This window comes from Emiliania huxleyi, assembly GCF_000372725.1.
Source record: "Emiliania huxleyi CCMP1516 unplaced genomic scaffold EMIHUscaffold_37, whole genome shotgun sequence".
In the NCBI taxonomy this organism is placed as follows: domain Eukaryota; phylum Haptophyta; order Isochrysidales; family Noelaerhabdaceae; genus Emiliania; species Emiliania huxleyi.
Window position 1 is genome coordinate 560,792 of NW_005199194.1, and position 14,194 is coordinate 574,985.

The 14,194-nt window shown below is 70.1% G+C and overlaps 3 protein-coding genes across 3 annotated transcripts in view; 2 read left to right on the forward strand and 1 right to left on the reverse strand.

Annotated features, from left to right (window-relative positions):
- Window positions 1-1,863: 1,863 nt before the first annotated feature.
- POLI (DNA polymerase iota) lies at window positions 1,864-5,789 on the forward strand (the record flags this gene model as incomplete). Its single annotated transcript, XM_005771938.1, has 7 exons — window positions 1,864-2,709; window positions 3,114-3,241; window positions 3,311-3,449; window positions 3,523-4,005; window positions 4,109-4,324; window positions 4,476-5,009; window positions 5,172-5,789. The coding sequence occupies 7 exons, from the start codon at window positions 1,864-1,866 to the stop codon at window positions 5,787-5,789; spliced, it is 2,964 nt and encodes a 987-aa protein (XP_005771995.1).
- A 1,492-nt stretch (window positions 5,790-7,281) lies between these two features.
- Window positions 7,282-12,163, forward strand: EMIHUDRAFT_209166 (hypothetical protein; the record flags this gene model as incomplete). The annotated part of the gene is made up of 13 exons (XM_005771939.1): window positions 7,282-7,365; window positions 7,741-8,253; window positions 8,516-8,754; window positions 9,019-9,128; window positions 9,281-9,404; window positions 9,480-9,990; window positions 10,137-10,190; window positions 10,261-10,599; window positions 10,672-10,779; window positions 10,848-10,958; window positions 11,085-11,159; window positions 11,243-11,491; window positions 11,663-12,163. 13 exons carry the CDS (start codon window positions 7,282-7,284, stop codon window positions 12,161-12,163), a joined length of 3,018 nt encoding a protein of 1,005 aa, XP_005771996.1.
- A 163-nt stretch (window positions 12,164-12,326) lies between these two features.
- EMIHUDRAFT_451159 (hypothetical protein) overlaps window positions 12,327-14,194 on the reverse strand; it is a 5,932-nt gene continuing 4,064 nt past the window's right edge. Inside the window, exons 11-15 of the mRNA XM_005771940.1 lie at window positions 13,827-13,956; window positions 13,501-13,750; window positions 13,259-13,439; window positions 13,010-13,063; window positions 12,327-12,916 (exon numbers count right to left, since the gene is read on the reverse strand). Of these exons, the coding sequence (XP_005771997.1) occupies window positions 12,421-12,916; window positions 13,010-13,063; window positions 13,259-13,439; window positions 13,501-13,750; window positions 13,827-13,956 (1,111 nt within the window). The 3' untranslated portion in view covers window positions 12,327-12,420. The remainder of the gene's footprint in view (window positions 12,917-13,009; window positions 13,064-13,258; window positions 13,440-13,500; window positions 13,751-13,826; window positions 13,957-14,194) is intronic.

Genomic DNA, 14,194 nt, shown 5'->3' on the forward strand with positions numbered 1-14,194 from the left:
GCATGGTGTACGCGGTGTGCATCTTTAGACATGTGACGTTCGTAAAAATGGCTAAATGGCAAAACGGGGACCTGGTCAGTCGGCGTGAGAGGTGAGTCGCTCAAACCGGCTCAAAGGCTCACGCGCGCGTCCTCTCGTCGGAGAGGACACGCGCTCTCGTCCGACGGCTCCACCCGCCAAAATCGGCTCTCGCGGCTATTCCTAGCCCACGAACGGCTGGGGGGTGCCCACCACATGCTAGGGGGGGGGTCCGACCCCCCGCAGGGGGAATGTGGGGTACCGCGGCGCGGGCGCGGTGGCGCGCAGAGATGCTGGCCACGCTGCTCGACCGGCCCCGTGGCCGTGGGGAGGAACGGGGCGGACTGCGGGGATCGGCCTCTTACACCGCCCTTCCTTGCAGCGAGCCCCCTCCAACCCACCCGCGCTAGGTCTCGGGGGACGCAGGGGTCAGCCCCGCGCGACCTCGGGAACTAGCCGGGGCAGTCGGAGAAGGGGCAACTCCGTGCACTGACGGTCGGCCGTCAGAAACCACGCCTGCGTGGATCGCGTCACACCAATCCTCGCTACCCAACGCGGCCAAAGGATATCCACCTCGAGAACCTCGAGAGCAAGGCATACACACCGGTGTGTGTCCGAAGCACGACGGCGTCCGCATCCGGGTGTTCACTCGCGTAGACGACATGCTCGTCCTTCTGGAAGCGGGGCTTCTCAGCCCGAGGGCCTGCGGTGACGCTGTGGTCGCCCGCCGCCGCCACGCCGCTCTCGCCGCCGCCGCCGTCCTCCGCGGCGACGGCGCCACCACCCGCGGTGTCGACCGCGGTGTCGACGGGCATCTCGCCCGCGTCGTCGTCGTGCTTTCGGCGGCGGTCCTCCCGCGCGGAGGGCGGATGGCGCGGCTCCCTCTTGCGTTGTGGGCGGGCCTCTGGCTGCGAGGGCGATGGCTGCGAGGGCGATGGCGAGGCAGCCGTGCCGCTCGGCTCCGACGGCGATGCGACCGCCTCCGAATCGGGCGGGGTCGGCTTCGAGACGGGCGGGGGCGCCTCCTCGGGCGGGGGGGGGGAGGGCGCACGGGGCGCGCAGCTTGGCTCGCGGGAAGACGCAGTCTCCTCTCCCTGCGCCGAGCGCGACCTCGCCTGCCGTGATCGTGATCGTCGCCGAGCTCGCTCCCGCGACCGCCCATCACCGCGGCGCTGGGCGTCTGCCTTCGCCGCCGCCGCCGCCTTCGCCGCCTTCGCCGCCTTCGCCGCCGCCGCCTCTTTCTGCACCCTCTCCGCCTCTGCCTTGGCGGCCTTATCGGCGATCCTTCGGCTAGTCCGCCCAATCTCTCGCGATGGCGCGTCCGACTTAGGCTGGCTCCGGCGCGCACTGCGTTGTTGAGCGCCGCCGGCCCTGAAGTGGAAGAGCGAACCGAGGGAGGTGCTGCTCGGGCTGCTGCTCGGGCTGCTGCTCGGGCTGCTGCTCGGGCTGCTGCTCGGGCTGCTGCTCGGGCTGCTGCGAGGGCTGCTGCGAGGGCCCCTGCTCGGGCTGCTGCTGCTGTGAGGGCTGCCGTGAGGGCTGCTGCTCGGGCTGCTGCTCGGGCTGCTGCTCGGGCTGCTGCTCGGGCTGCTGCTCGGGCTGCTGCTCGGGCTGCTGCTCGGGCTGCTGCTCGGGCTGCTGCTCGGGCTGCTGCTCGGGCTGCTGCGAGGCGAGCCTTGTGCCTGGAGGCCGGGAATCTTACAACTAGAAAAGAAGGTTCAACCGCACGGGGGCGGTCGCCGCCTGTCGCCGCAGGCCGTGTGCGGGTCAGGTCCTAGCCAGCAAACCGTTGCGTCCTTATTTTTCCGTTGCGCTCCACGCAGCCCAGTGAGTGAGCATCAGCACGCCATGGCGGTGATCCACATCGACGTCGACCGCTTCTTCCTCGCGGTCCACGCCCAATTTGACCGGTCTGTTCGCGAGGGTCCAGGCACACCTCCAATTGCGCTCTTCCAGTACAACGACGTCATTTGTGTCTCCGCATCCGCGCGCGCACTCGGCGTGCGCAAGCACATGAGCCCGGAGGCTGCCCGCGCAGTCCTCACGCCGGCGGGCGGCCGGCTGGTGCACGCCTTCTGGCGGGACTGGCCGGGTCCGCGCACGTGGTACAAGCCGTATCAGGACGCCTCCCGCGACCTCTTCGCCTGCATCCGGGCGAGCCTCGACGCCGGCGCGGCGTGCGGCTCGACCCTCGAGCGCGCCTCGATCGACGAGGGGTACGTCTCAGTCGAGGAGAGGCACGGGCCGGAGAGCGTCGCGGAGGAGCTGGTGCGATCCGTGCGGGAGAGGCTCGGCTTGCCGGTCTGCTGCGGCGTCGCGCCCAACAAGCTGCTCGCCAAGCTCGCCTCCTCCGCCGCCAAGGCCTCCGGCGGCGGCTCTGGCGCCAGCGGGCGCGTGTATGCAGTCCGCAGCGACGAGGAGGCGCAGGCGTTGCTGCGGCAGACAGCGGCGCACAGGCTGCCGGGCCTCGGCTCGCGCGCCGACGCGCTGGCGAGGGCCGGCATCGAGGTCGCCTCGCAGCTCCAGACCCTCGATGTGCCGCGGCTGCAAGCCGTCCTCAGCCTCTCCCCCGCCGCCGCCGCTGCCGCCCACGACGCTTGCCGCGGGGTGAGCAGCGCCGCGGTGGTCGATGCGCCTCCAAAGTCTGCGTCTGTCACCTCCTGGCTCGCGCACACTCCGCTCTCGCTCCTCGCGGTGCGCCGCCGCGGCGGCGGCGGCGGCGGCGGCGGCGGCGGCGGCGTGGTTGTCGGCGGTTGGAGGTTCGAGCCGCACACAGGCCGCTGCCGGACAAACGACTCTCGCGCGCGGTGGATCCTGCTCGCGCTCTGCCTCGACCTCGAGGAGCGGCTGTCGCACATCGCGCTGCAGCATTGCCAAGGGCCGAGCAAGCTGACTCTGTCGTGGCAGGCTCTGCCGTACTTGCATTACCAACGGCTCTTGCCACGCCTACCACACTTGCCTTTACTTACTACCATTCTGACCGCGCTTGCGCGCTTGCAGTACAGTACACCCACCGCACTTGCCATACCGGGGCGGCGATGCCGCAGCAGCGGGGGCGAGGGCGGCCACCCTCTTGACGCGCCCCTGTTTGTGAGCAGGGCTGCGGCAGCCGCACCACGCCTGGCCCGGACCACCGCGCGGGGCCAACCCACAGCCGGACTCTCCCACTCCCCCCCGCTGCACTGGCGGGGCTGCGGGCGGGCGGGCCGGTGCGGTCGGGCGCGAGGTGCGTGCGGCGCGACGCAACGCCTTCTTGCGCCTCTGGTGACCCGTTCTGGAGCGTTCCCCTCTCTAGGTATCTGGAGAGCGATCTCGCCGGAGAGCGGCGGGAGATGATCTCACCAGAGACGCTCTGGGTCGAGGGGCGCACCGCAGCAGAGCGCTCCGCCGCCGTCTCGCGACTCGAGAGCGGGGACGGCGCGCACGCGGCGCGGGTGCGCCCGCCCGCCGCCGCCAAAGGTTGCGTCGCCGTGCGTTCGCTCACCACGCCGCGGTGCACGTGAGCAGGTCTCGGCGCTTGTGCGGGCCGTGGCGGGCGGCGTGGCGGCGTGGGCGACGGAGCTGCCGCCCAACACAAACATCGCGCAGCTCACGCTCGCCGCGCACAGCTTCACGGCGCTGCCGGCGGCCGGGACGCCGTCGGTGCGTTCCTTCCTCGGCAAGAGGCCGACGCCCACATCGCCGCCGCCACTCCGCCCCTTGCCGCCGCCCTCCTCTCCGCCGCCGCCCTCTTCGCCGCCGTCTTCGCCGCCGCTCTGCTCGTTGCCGCGTGGCCTTGAGCCTCCCTCTGCGTGCGTGGTGCACCTCGACATCGACAATTTCTACTGCGCAGTCGAAGCTGCCGATGAGCCGCGGCTGCGCGGGGTTCCACTCGCGGTGACGCAGGGGAACGCGGGCGGCTTCGTGGCGCTGAGCGCGGAGGCCAAGGCGGCAGGGCTGCGCAAGGGCGACGGCGTGGGCGAGGGTGGCCGTCGCAACATCCCGGCGCTCGTCGCGATGGCCTCGATTGGCATCGCCGAGGCGCGGAGGCGGGCCTGACCCGAGATGACCCGAGACGAGATTTCCGAGGTTGTCCGAGATTGCCCGAGATTAGGCGCGGAGGCGGGCCCCCGAGCTGGTCGTCCGCCCGATGCGGGTCGAGAGGTACAGGCAGGTCGCCTCCTCCGTGCTCGCGTTGCTCCGGCGGTGGGGCCGTGTCGAGAAGACGAGCTACGACGACTTTTATGTGGACGTGACGGCGGCGGCGGCGGCGGCGGCGGCGGCGGCGGCGGCGGCGGCGGCGGCGGCGGTTGGTGTCGGCGGTGCAGGGGTGCGTGTGTGGCGCAGCGACGGACCTCCGCTTGCATCGGGGGGAGGGCAGGCGCCGGCCTCCCTGCAGCCGAGGGCGTCCGCAACCAGAAACACCTACCTGCGATAGCAACGGATTTTGCGGACACCAATCAGCCCCTCATCAACCGCAGGAGCTGGCGCCCGACCTCTCTGCCGCGTGCAGCGTCGCGCAGGAGATGCGCGCTGCGGTCCTCGCCGAGCTGCAGCTCCCCTCTTCGGCGGGCGTCGCCCGCAACAAGCTGGCGGCGCGGCTGCTCTCCGCCGCCGCCAAGCCAGCCGGCGAGCTCAAGGGCGGCCTTGCGGCGGTCGCCGATGCGAGCGCTGCCGCCTTTCTTCGCTCGCGCCGTCTGCTCACCATCCCGGGCTTGCAGCAGAAGCGAGGTCGCGCCCTCGCCGAGGCGCTCTCACACTTGGCTCGCCACGCGGAGGTTCGCCAAGCGGGCGGCGGCACGGGAGGCGGCGCGGGCGGAGTGGACGGCGGCAGCCCTGGCTTTGGCCCCTACTCTACGTCGAGCCTCACCCTCGGTGACGCGCTCTCCGTCGGGCGGGCTGAGCTCGCTCGGCTGGTCGGCGAGGCGGAGGCGGCGGAGCTGCTCAGGCTCGGCGAGGGCGGTTGTGACGGCGGCGTTGTCGAGCGGGGCCCGGCGAGGAGCATTTCTGCCGAGGTCACTGACCACCGGACGCTCCCCCCGAGCCCTTCCGAACCCCCCCCCCCCCCTCTTCCCCCGACGCTCGCCGCACCTCCCCACCTCCACTCCCCACCTCCCCACCTCTCCTCCGCACCTCGCCGCACCTCGCCGCACCTCGCCGCACCTCGCCGCCCGCAGGTCTCCTTCCCGCCGACCAGCGACGCGGCGCGGCACGCCGAGACGCTCCGCGGCCTCGCGGCGACGCTCCTGCGCCGCTGCGCCGCCGACGGCCGCCCGCCGCGCCGGCTCGTCCTTAGCTGGAGGTGCGGCTACGCGCGGGAGGAGCTCCCAGCCTCGAGTGGCGGCGGCGGCGGCGGCGGGGGTGCGCTCCGCTCACACCGGCTTGCGTGGCCGGCGGCTGCCGCGGCGTGTCTGGCGGGCCGAGGAGACGCCGCCACCGCCGCCCGCGCCCTCGTGTCGGCCTCGCTCGGCGACTTGGCCAGCCGGGCGAGCGAGCAGCGCCTCACGCGCCTCGTCCTCTCGGCAGAGTACGCCGCGCAGCTCCCGCAACAGGCGGGCTCGCTCGACCGCTTCCTCCTGCCGGCGGCGCGGGGAGGGGAGGGCGAGACGGGCGCGGCGGGCGCGGTGGGCGCGGAGACGGCATGGGCGGCGGGGGCGGAGGCGGCACGCGCCGAGGCGGAGGCGGAGGCGGCAGGGGACCCTCCGGGTGGCGGTCAGATTGTGCCGTGGGATGAGTGGGAGGAGGAGGAGGGAGAGGCGGAGTGGGAGGAGGCATGGATAAGCGAGCCCGGCTGAGCGCGTGACACCTCGTACGGCTTTACGACCGATGCGCCGGGCCCGGGGTGAGATATGAAATGCGAAAAAGGAACACACAAAAACGCGAATTCGGCCCGGAGGGCCGGGTAGGAGGGGTCTAGGTTACCTCTACCTCTGAGGGCCTGCGACCCTCTTACCTTTACCTCTGGGCAGCCGCGGGCCCTTACCTCTACCTCTGAGCGACGTAGCCGTGATTTACCTGTGCGGTGATCTCCACAGTGATCTCGAGTGATCTCGCAGCTATCTCGTATCTGTAATTTTATTACATACTAGAAAAAAACAGAACGGCAGCGCACGTTTCGGTGCTTCGGCGAGCGCTCGACTCGGGCCGCGCTATCAAAGAGGCTTGCACTCACAAGCCCAAGCGCCATGGCACTGCCAACCCCAGATGGGGTCGTTGCTCTTGATCTGGATCTCAGTACATTGCCGGATGAGGCCGGCATCTATTGGCTGCAGCGCGAGACGGGTGCCCTTCCCGATAACCACCTTCTCGTACAGCTCATGCGGTCTGCAATGCTGGGCTCCATCGGCCGCTCGCCAACGAGTGATGAGCTGCCCACGCTGCTGGCCTGGCAACGGCAGCTCATGATGCGCGGCGGTCGTGCAATCAATCATCTGCTGATTGGCCCGGGCATGCACGGTCAGGGCAGCGATTGGAGCTCGTGCTACGTCAACCCCGCCAGCTTTCACGAGGTGACCAACCTCGCTGGATTCTCTTACGACACAGTGAAGCAGTCGATGGAGCGAGTTGATTACGGCACCTCCCTGCCCGATGTTCTCCGTGCACAGCTCGCCCTCGACGCCACCGGCGCTCTCTGCATCGAGACGGACGTCTCAAAGGTTTTCCTTGTGACGGCCTCGTCCGACGCGGGTGCATGTGCGCCCAACCTCGAGGTTGGCACGGATGTGCGATGTAATGCACATCGCCTTCACTCCACTGGAACGGGAACCGCAAGGGTCGAGCGTGTCGGCTGCACGTGACAAGGGATTGAGCGCGGCTCAACTGTCACTTTCAAGTTCTTTTATGAACCACCAGCCCGAGCTTGAGGCATGGGTGATTCTTTTCTCATCCCGCTTGGCCCTTTGTGTATCTCGAGACCTCGAGAGAAGGCCGCCCGCAGGCCGAGGGCCCAAGTCAGGAATTGGCTTTCTTTTGGCGGGCAATCATCCCGCTTTTTCTTGAGGAGCGTAAGGTGAGCCGGTGTGTGTGCCAGTCCGCGCCAGTCCGCGCCCTTGTCGTGCCAGTGTGCTGTGAGAGAGGCTTGTATTTTAAGAATTCTTTTCTATTCAAGGGCTTATTGTATTTTAAGAATTCTTTTCTATTCAAGGGCTTATTGGTTTTAAGAATTCTTTCACCCTTGGGTTTCTTGCCGTCGTGCCTGGGCAGCTGTGTGCTGGTCTGGGTCCCCAAGGGTGAAAAGAATTCTTTTCTATTCATCCCGCCCTCAAGGGCTGGTCGCTACAAACAGCCATGAGCCAGACGGTCGTCTTCAGCCAGGGCATGTTGGAGGCCCTAGCTGTGATGCGTTCGGACGACGCCTGGGAGGCGATCGAGGTGCCCAAACTCGTTTTGATCGATGACGATCCCGACTTCCACCCGGACGATGCCTGGCAGGCGGCTGCTGCCGAGGCGGCGGCTGCTGCCGAGGCGGCGGCTGCTGCCGAGGCGGCTGCTGCCGAGGCGGCTGCTGCGGAGGTGGCTGCTGCTGCGCAGGCGGCGGCGGCGGCGGCGGCGGCGGCGGCGGCGGCGGCGGAGGCGGAGGCGGAGGCGGCGGCGGCTGCGGCGGCGGCGGCGGAGGAGGAGGCGGCGGCGGTGGCGGCGGCGGCGGAGGAGGCGGCGGGCGAGGCGGCTGGCGAGGCGGCGGAAGCTACCGAGGCGACAGCGGCGGCGGCAGCTGCTGAGGCGACAGCGGCGGCGGCAGCTCCCAAGGCGGCGGCTCCGCAGCCGCGGCTCAAGGTCGAAGGCGAAGCCGCGATGGCGGCGGCGAGGCAGAAGCTCATCGGCGAGCTCGACGCCTTGCCTCGCGACTCACTGGCTCACGTCTTCGCCGGCTTCCTCCGGACCGTGGACGGCTTCGCCGCCTTCGCCGCGCAGTCCGAGCTGGCGTGCGCCGAGCTCGACCTTGTGCGAGGGCATGACTACCTAAAGAACGACCTCTTCCTCGCCGTCGTGCGCGCGGTCCAGCAGGGCCGCGTCGTCGGCATCCTCTTCGGCACGCCGTGCTCGTCCTTCTCCGAGGCCCGCCACAACAAGAGCGACGACCCGCGCTACGCCTGCTGCAAGCCGCTGCGGCTCAACCGCGCCAACCTTGTCGACCGCAGCGGGCTCTCGCCCAAGGAGCGCGCAGAGGCGGGCATATGCAGGCCGAGTGTGTGCGCCGCACTGGAACACTCTCGGAACCTTCTCGGAACCTTCCCGCAGGTGGCCATGCACGACGAGCTGGTGCGCCGCACGTGCACAGTCTGCTCGCTCCTCCACAAGCTCGGCGGCGACTTCGTCATCGAGAAGTGGGAACCACGCCCCGCCCTCCCCCCCCACGCCGGGCTCATCCCCCCCCCCCCCCTCCCACCACCACACGCACCCTCCCTTCCTCATCGCAACCCTCCTCATCTCAACCCCCCTCCGGCCTCCTCATCTCGCCCCTCCTTCCCGCTGCCTCCTCAGCCCGGTGGACCGCGGTAACGACACCGACCCCTTCCTCAAGCGGTACTACTGCGGCCCAGACCGCGTCGCGCTCAACCTCCACCCCGAGGTCGTCGCGCTGATCGCGGCGACGGGCGCCAAGATTCTCCACGTCGCGCAGTGCCGCTTCGGCGGCAAGTTCCAAAAGGTCACGATGCTCATCGTGTCGCCGCGCGTGTACGAGGCGCTCAAGTCCAAGGGCATCACGCAGGAGAACCAACTCTACCAGTGCTGGTGGCAGCCGGACAAGGGCTGCCACCTGTGCGGGAAGACGAAACACGAGGCGCCGCCCTCCGCCGCCCTCCGCCGCCCTCCGCCGCCCTCCGCCGCCCTCCGCCGCCCTCCGCCGCCGCCCGCCGCCCTCTGCTGCAATCCGCCGGCCCCCCGCGGCCGACATCACTCCCCGCACCCGCCCACCTCCCGCGACCTCCCCGCCCGCAGGAGGTTGCGATCGGGAAAATGTCGGGCGAGGCCGCCTTCTACCCAGCGGAGTTGAACAAGGCCCTAAACGGGGGGCTCGTGCAGGCGCGCGTCGCTGGGGCGCCCGGCCGGCGCGATCTCGCGTCGGCGTCGTCGTCTGCCTGCGGCGGCTGTGGCTACTGCGGCCGCAGCGAGTGCGGCGAGTGCTCGCTTCTGTGCGTCTGGAAGTACGGCGAGGGCGACGACGACGACCCGCCGGCTGCCGACCCGCCGCTGCCGCCGCTGTCGCCGCTGCCGCTGAGCGCGGAGCAGGCTGCCGCCGCCAAACTGCCCGCCCCGGGCTTGAGCGTGGTGCGGGCTCCTGCAGGCGCGGGCAAGACAAAGACGATGGTCGCCCGCGCCGAGCACCTCTGCAGCGCAGGCACCTCTTGCATGCTGCTCGTCTTTGCGCGCAAGGCGGCCGAGGAGCTGCGCCGGCGCCTCTGCGCGCGGTGGCTCCGGCCGTGTCGCGGGCCGCAGCACCTCGGGCGGCGAGACACGAGAGGCGGTTGGTGGCGTGCGAGTAGGCGGCTGTCTGGCGTCGAGGTGCTCACCCTGCACAAGTGGGCCCTCTCGCTGCTGCGGCGCAGGATGCCTTTGCGGGTGCTGCCGGAGGCGGAGGCGAAGGCGCTGACCGTCGTGGCCGCCTCGAAGGTTGCGCCGAGGCCGCCTCAGGTCAAGGATGGGGACATCCTCGCCTTGCTGCAGAGGGCCGAGCGGCGCCCGGCGACGATACCGCCGGACGATTGGCTGCTGCGCGTGCGCGAGATGTTTGACCGCCTCTGCACTTCGGCGGGCGCGGTCCTTCTCGGCGCCGTCTTCCGGTTGGCGGCGGAGCTTCTGCAGCGCGACGGCCGCCTGCTGGCGGAGGTGCAGAGCGAGGTGAGGCACGTGCTGGTGGACGAGGCGCAGGACCTCGACGCTGCGCAGCTCGCCCTCCTCGAGCTGCTCCGCGCCGGCTCGAGCCCGGTCGGCATCACCGCCGTCGGAGACCCGCGGCAGGCAATCTTTGGCTGGAGGGGCGCGGCGCCAGGCACTGTGCAGGCGCTCGAGGAGCGGGCGCAGAGCACTCAGCGGCTGGGCGCGTCGCCGGAGAGAGGGAGGAGCCCGCGCGCGCGCTCAGCTCTCCTCTCCTCACGCCTCCGGCTACACGCACAGGGGTCAACTATCGCTCGACGCACGAGATCGTTGCGTTCGCCGACGCGGTGCTCGGCTCGACGCAAGAGTCGGCGGTGAAGGTGAGCTGCTCTCGATGGAGCCCGCTCCAGCTCACGGCCCACACCCACGACTCTCACTTCTCTGCCCCAGGCGCACCGCGACGGCGGCGAGGCTGTCGAGCTGCACGCCGCCAAGACGCCTGACGCGGAGATGGCGTTGATTGCGAAGCTGGTCCAGTCGCTTCACACCGACGGCGCGCCGTTCGACCATATCGCAATCCTCTTCCGCACCAACGCGCCCGCCCGATCGCTCGAGGAGTACCTGCAGAAGGAGTCCATCCCCGTCTCCCGCTTGACCGCCCCCGAGGCCAGCGCCCGCACCTGCTGCGCCGCGCTCCTCTCGCTCCTCCGCCTCGTCAGCGACGAGAACGACAATGCCGCCTTCCTCGCCGTGCTGTGCGCTGCGCCCGACCGCAGCCGACCGAGGGCGGTGAGCCCCTCTCTCGCTCTGCGCTCTCGGCTGTTGCGTGATGTCGCCCTCACGCGACGCCGATGAGAACAGGACGACCTCTCTGCCCTGGAGAAAGAGGCGTCGTCGCGGAGCATCTCTTTCTGGGACGCGGTGGGCGACGGAGGACTCGCCCTCGAGATCAGTACCGCTCGCTTGCTGGTGCGTTGAGAGGCCCAATCTCATCCTTCCCGGCGCCTCCATGAGTCCCTTCTTCCGCGCGTGCACAGGTGAACAAGCTTCAGACAGCGCTCCAGACGCAGAGGCCGTCCGAGCTCCTGCACAACGCGGTCTACCAAGCGCAGCAGCGGAAGCCCATCGTAGACAACCAAGGCCGGTACGTGCTGCCGGAGCTGCTCCACCAGACGCACCTGTTCCAGCTAAACCTGCTCTGCAAGGCGCTCGGCACGGCATCGGAACCCGACGCCTCAACCCTCTTCTGAGTCCGTTTCATGTACCGTCGTTAGGAGCTCCGCCAGCACGAAGGGGAGGCGGAGGGCGACGTGCCGCCGAAGGAGCTCCTCGCCACCTTCTTGGAGAAGGTGGCGAGGGAGGAGGAGGCGAGCGGGAACAGAAGCGACCTAGAGCTCGAGACCCGTCGCTTAACGGACGCCCTCGCCGGTAGGTGGCGGAGGAGGAGGAGCGACGCGGGGCTGGGGGGGGCGTCGAGGTGACCACTATGCACGCGGCCAAGGGGCGGGAGTGGCGGTGCGTGATCGTCGCAAACTTGACCGAGGGCCAGATGCCGCTCGCCGAAGCCGACGAGGAGGAGGAGCGGCGCTTGCTCTACGTGGCGTGCACGCGCGCCAAGGACCGCCTCGTCCTCACGCACCCGCGCAGCGAGCAGCTCTCGCGCTTCCTCAGTGCGGACCGGGTGACGGAGCTGCTGCAGCGCCACGACCCTTCCCCGCCCAGCGCCACCGTGACAGCCGCCGCCGCCACCTCCGGCTCCGCCGGTGCCGCTGCCATCTATGGGACAGCTCCGCCAGTCGCAGAGGCCGCTCCCGCGGTGTTCTGCCCGCGGTGCGGCGATGGCGATGACCAGGAGGGCAACGATATCCTGCTCTGCGATTGGAGAGGCTGCAAAGCCGGCTGGCACATGCAGTGCCTATCGCCGCCGCTACGGGAGGTGCCCGAAGGGCAGTGGCTCTGCCCGGCGCACGACCCTCGGCGGGCCAGCTCACTTCCTGCGCGACCTGCGAAGCGGCCAAGGCTGGCGACTGGCGCGGGCAGCAGCTCTGGCGCGGGCAGCAGCGCTGGCGCGGTGGCGTCTGCGGCGAACAGCGCGACCTCGCAGTCTTCGGACGGGCCCTGCGCCAGCGTGCCGTCGCCGCCGCAGTCCCTGCTGCATCAGAGGGTCCGCGTATGGTGGAGCGAGGAGAGAAAGTGGTTCTCCGGCAAAGTCGTCAATTACCGGGCCGTGCTCGAGCGGCGCACCCGCCGTGCACGCCATCGCTACTCGGTGAAGTACGACGACGGCGACAGCCGGGAGCATTTTCTCGGCAATGATGAGCCAGAGTTCGAGTCTTGGCAGATCTTGCCATAGATAGCACGTAGTATAGCTAGGGGCGTCCTCTCTCGCCCACGTGTGACGAGATCACATCTAGACATGGACGATGGAGACGCGAGGGTTGCCCCCCCTTTTCCCACCACCTCGTGTGTGTGGAGAAGTTTACCTTGCCTTACCTTAGATCCTCTCGGTCATTTCACATGTTCCTGTTCATGCATGTCACCACAAAGATAGACTTCAAGACAAAAAGACAACGTACACTTTTTGTGCAACTTCGGCCCTCTCGCGTTGGGTCACAGGTTGAGCAGTTCGGACGCCAGCCGCTCGAGGACCTGGATGCCGACGACCGGGTTGGCGTAGATTGTGAGGCCGCCGTCGGCAGTGCCCGCAAACGCGTGGTGGTTCTCCGCGCTCAAGCTGAAGGCGCGCAGGGGCGCACCGGAGGCGGCGCCGCCAGCCTCCAGGTCGTACCGGTGCAGCAGCTGCAGGTCGCTGATCCGCCGCACCGCGAGCGCCGACCCCTCGGAGAGGAGCGCGAGCTCGCCGTCGATGGTGGGCACGATGCGGCCCACGCCACGGTCCGGGGACACGACCGCGAGAGGCCGTCCGCTCACGGAGAAGACGTGCACGGAACGCTGCGTCGCGACAAGCAGCCGCTGCGAGGCGTGTGCAACGGCGACGGCGACAGCACGCTCGTGAACGGGCAGGGAGCGCACGAAGCGGCCGTTTGGGACGGCCCACACCGCAACGCACTCGTGTGGACCGAGGGTGACGGACGCGGCCTCTTCTCTTCCTGCATCGGGAGAGGCGGCGGGCGGGGCGCCGCGCGCCGGCGCCGCTCCGGTGAGGAGGAGGCCGAGCTCCGTCGACAGGCAGAGGCACTGAAGGGGGCCGCGGTGGCCGCTGAGGACGCGCAGCGGCGTCGGGCACGCCATCCTACTCTCCCAAAACACGGCCGCGCGTCGGACTCCTCCCCTCTGGCCCCTCCGCCCGTCGCGGCGGCGGCAGCTCCTCCCCCCGGTGCCGCCTGCGCCGCCCGAGCTCCCGCCCGTGCCGCCACCTCCACCGGCGGCGGCGCCGGCGGCGACGACGCTGGCGCGGCCGCCCGGGAGGGAGCTGCCCGCCCCGTACAAGGCCCACAGGACGGCCGTGGTGTCCGCCGAGCCCGTGGCGAACGAGAGCCCGTCGGCGGTCACGTGGATCGCCGTGACGGTGTCCGCGTGGTGCCGGCCGAGCACGACGACCTCAGGCTTGAGGACGAGCATGCAGCGGACGGAGCAGTCGGCGTGTCCGCCCGAGAGGAGCCAGCGGCCTGGCGGAGGGGAGAGGGGGCGGGCCAGTGAGCCGCGGCGCGTGCGGTGAGCGCCGGCGACACGAGCGCCGCTCGCCGTCGGCAACCGCGTAGCTCCGCGCTGGCCGGAACCGCGCGTCATCGTCAGCGCTCGCGCCGGCGCGCAAGGTGGCGATCGGCGCCGTGGCCGGGTCAAAGGTGAAGGGGCAGGAGGGCGACGAGCGCGGCTTGAGCGGGAACCACTTGTGCAGACAGAGCCGGCCGGAGGCGGAGATGGTGAGGAGGCGGTCCTCCAGGGGCAGCACGGCGATGAACTCGAGCGGGTCGGCAGCCTGCTCACGGGCGGGAGGCGTGAAGAGGCGCGGCTCCCCTCGCACGGGACCGCGATCAGCTCGAGCGGTCGGCAGCCTCGGGGCGGCCGCTCCGGCCGCCGGCCAATCTGCGGAGGGGCCATGCGTATGGCCGCACCGCATCGGGCCTCGAAAACATCTGCGGCTGCGGGCCGCTCGCCTCGCGGCGGCGGCGGCGGGGGTGGGGCCTACGGGCTACGGCGGAGATCAGCCCGCCCTTCGGAGGAGGGGCGTGCGGCTCGACCCTGAACCGGGTCTGCCAGCTCGCCAGCGATGCGGACATCATCGACCGGCTGCAGGCGCGCGAGTACGCTGTCGAGGCGGAGGTGGAGCGCCGCGTGGCCGAGCGGAACGCGATGGGCGAGGCTGTCGACGCGGAGGCGCTCGAGAAGGACTGCGAGGTGGTGCGCGGCATCGCTGTCGCAT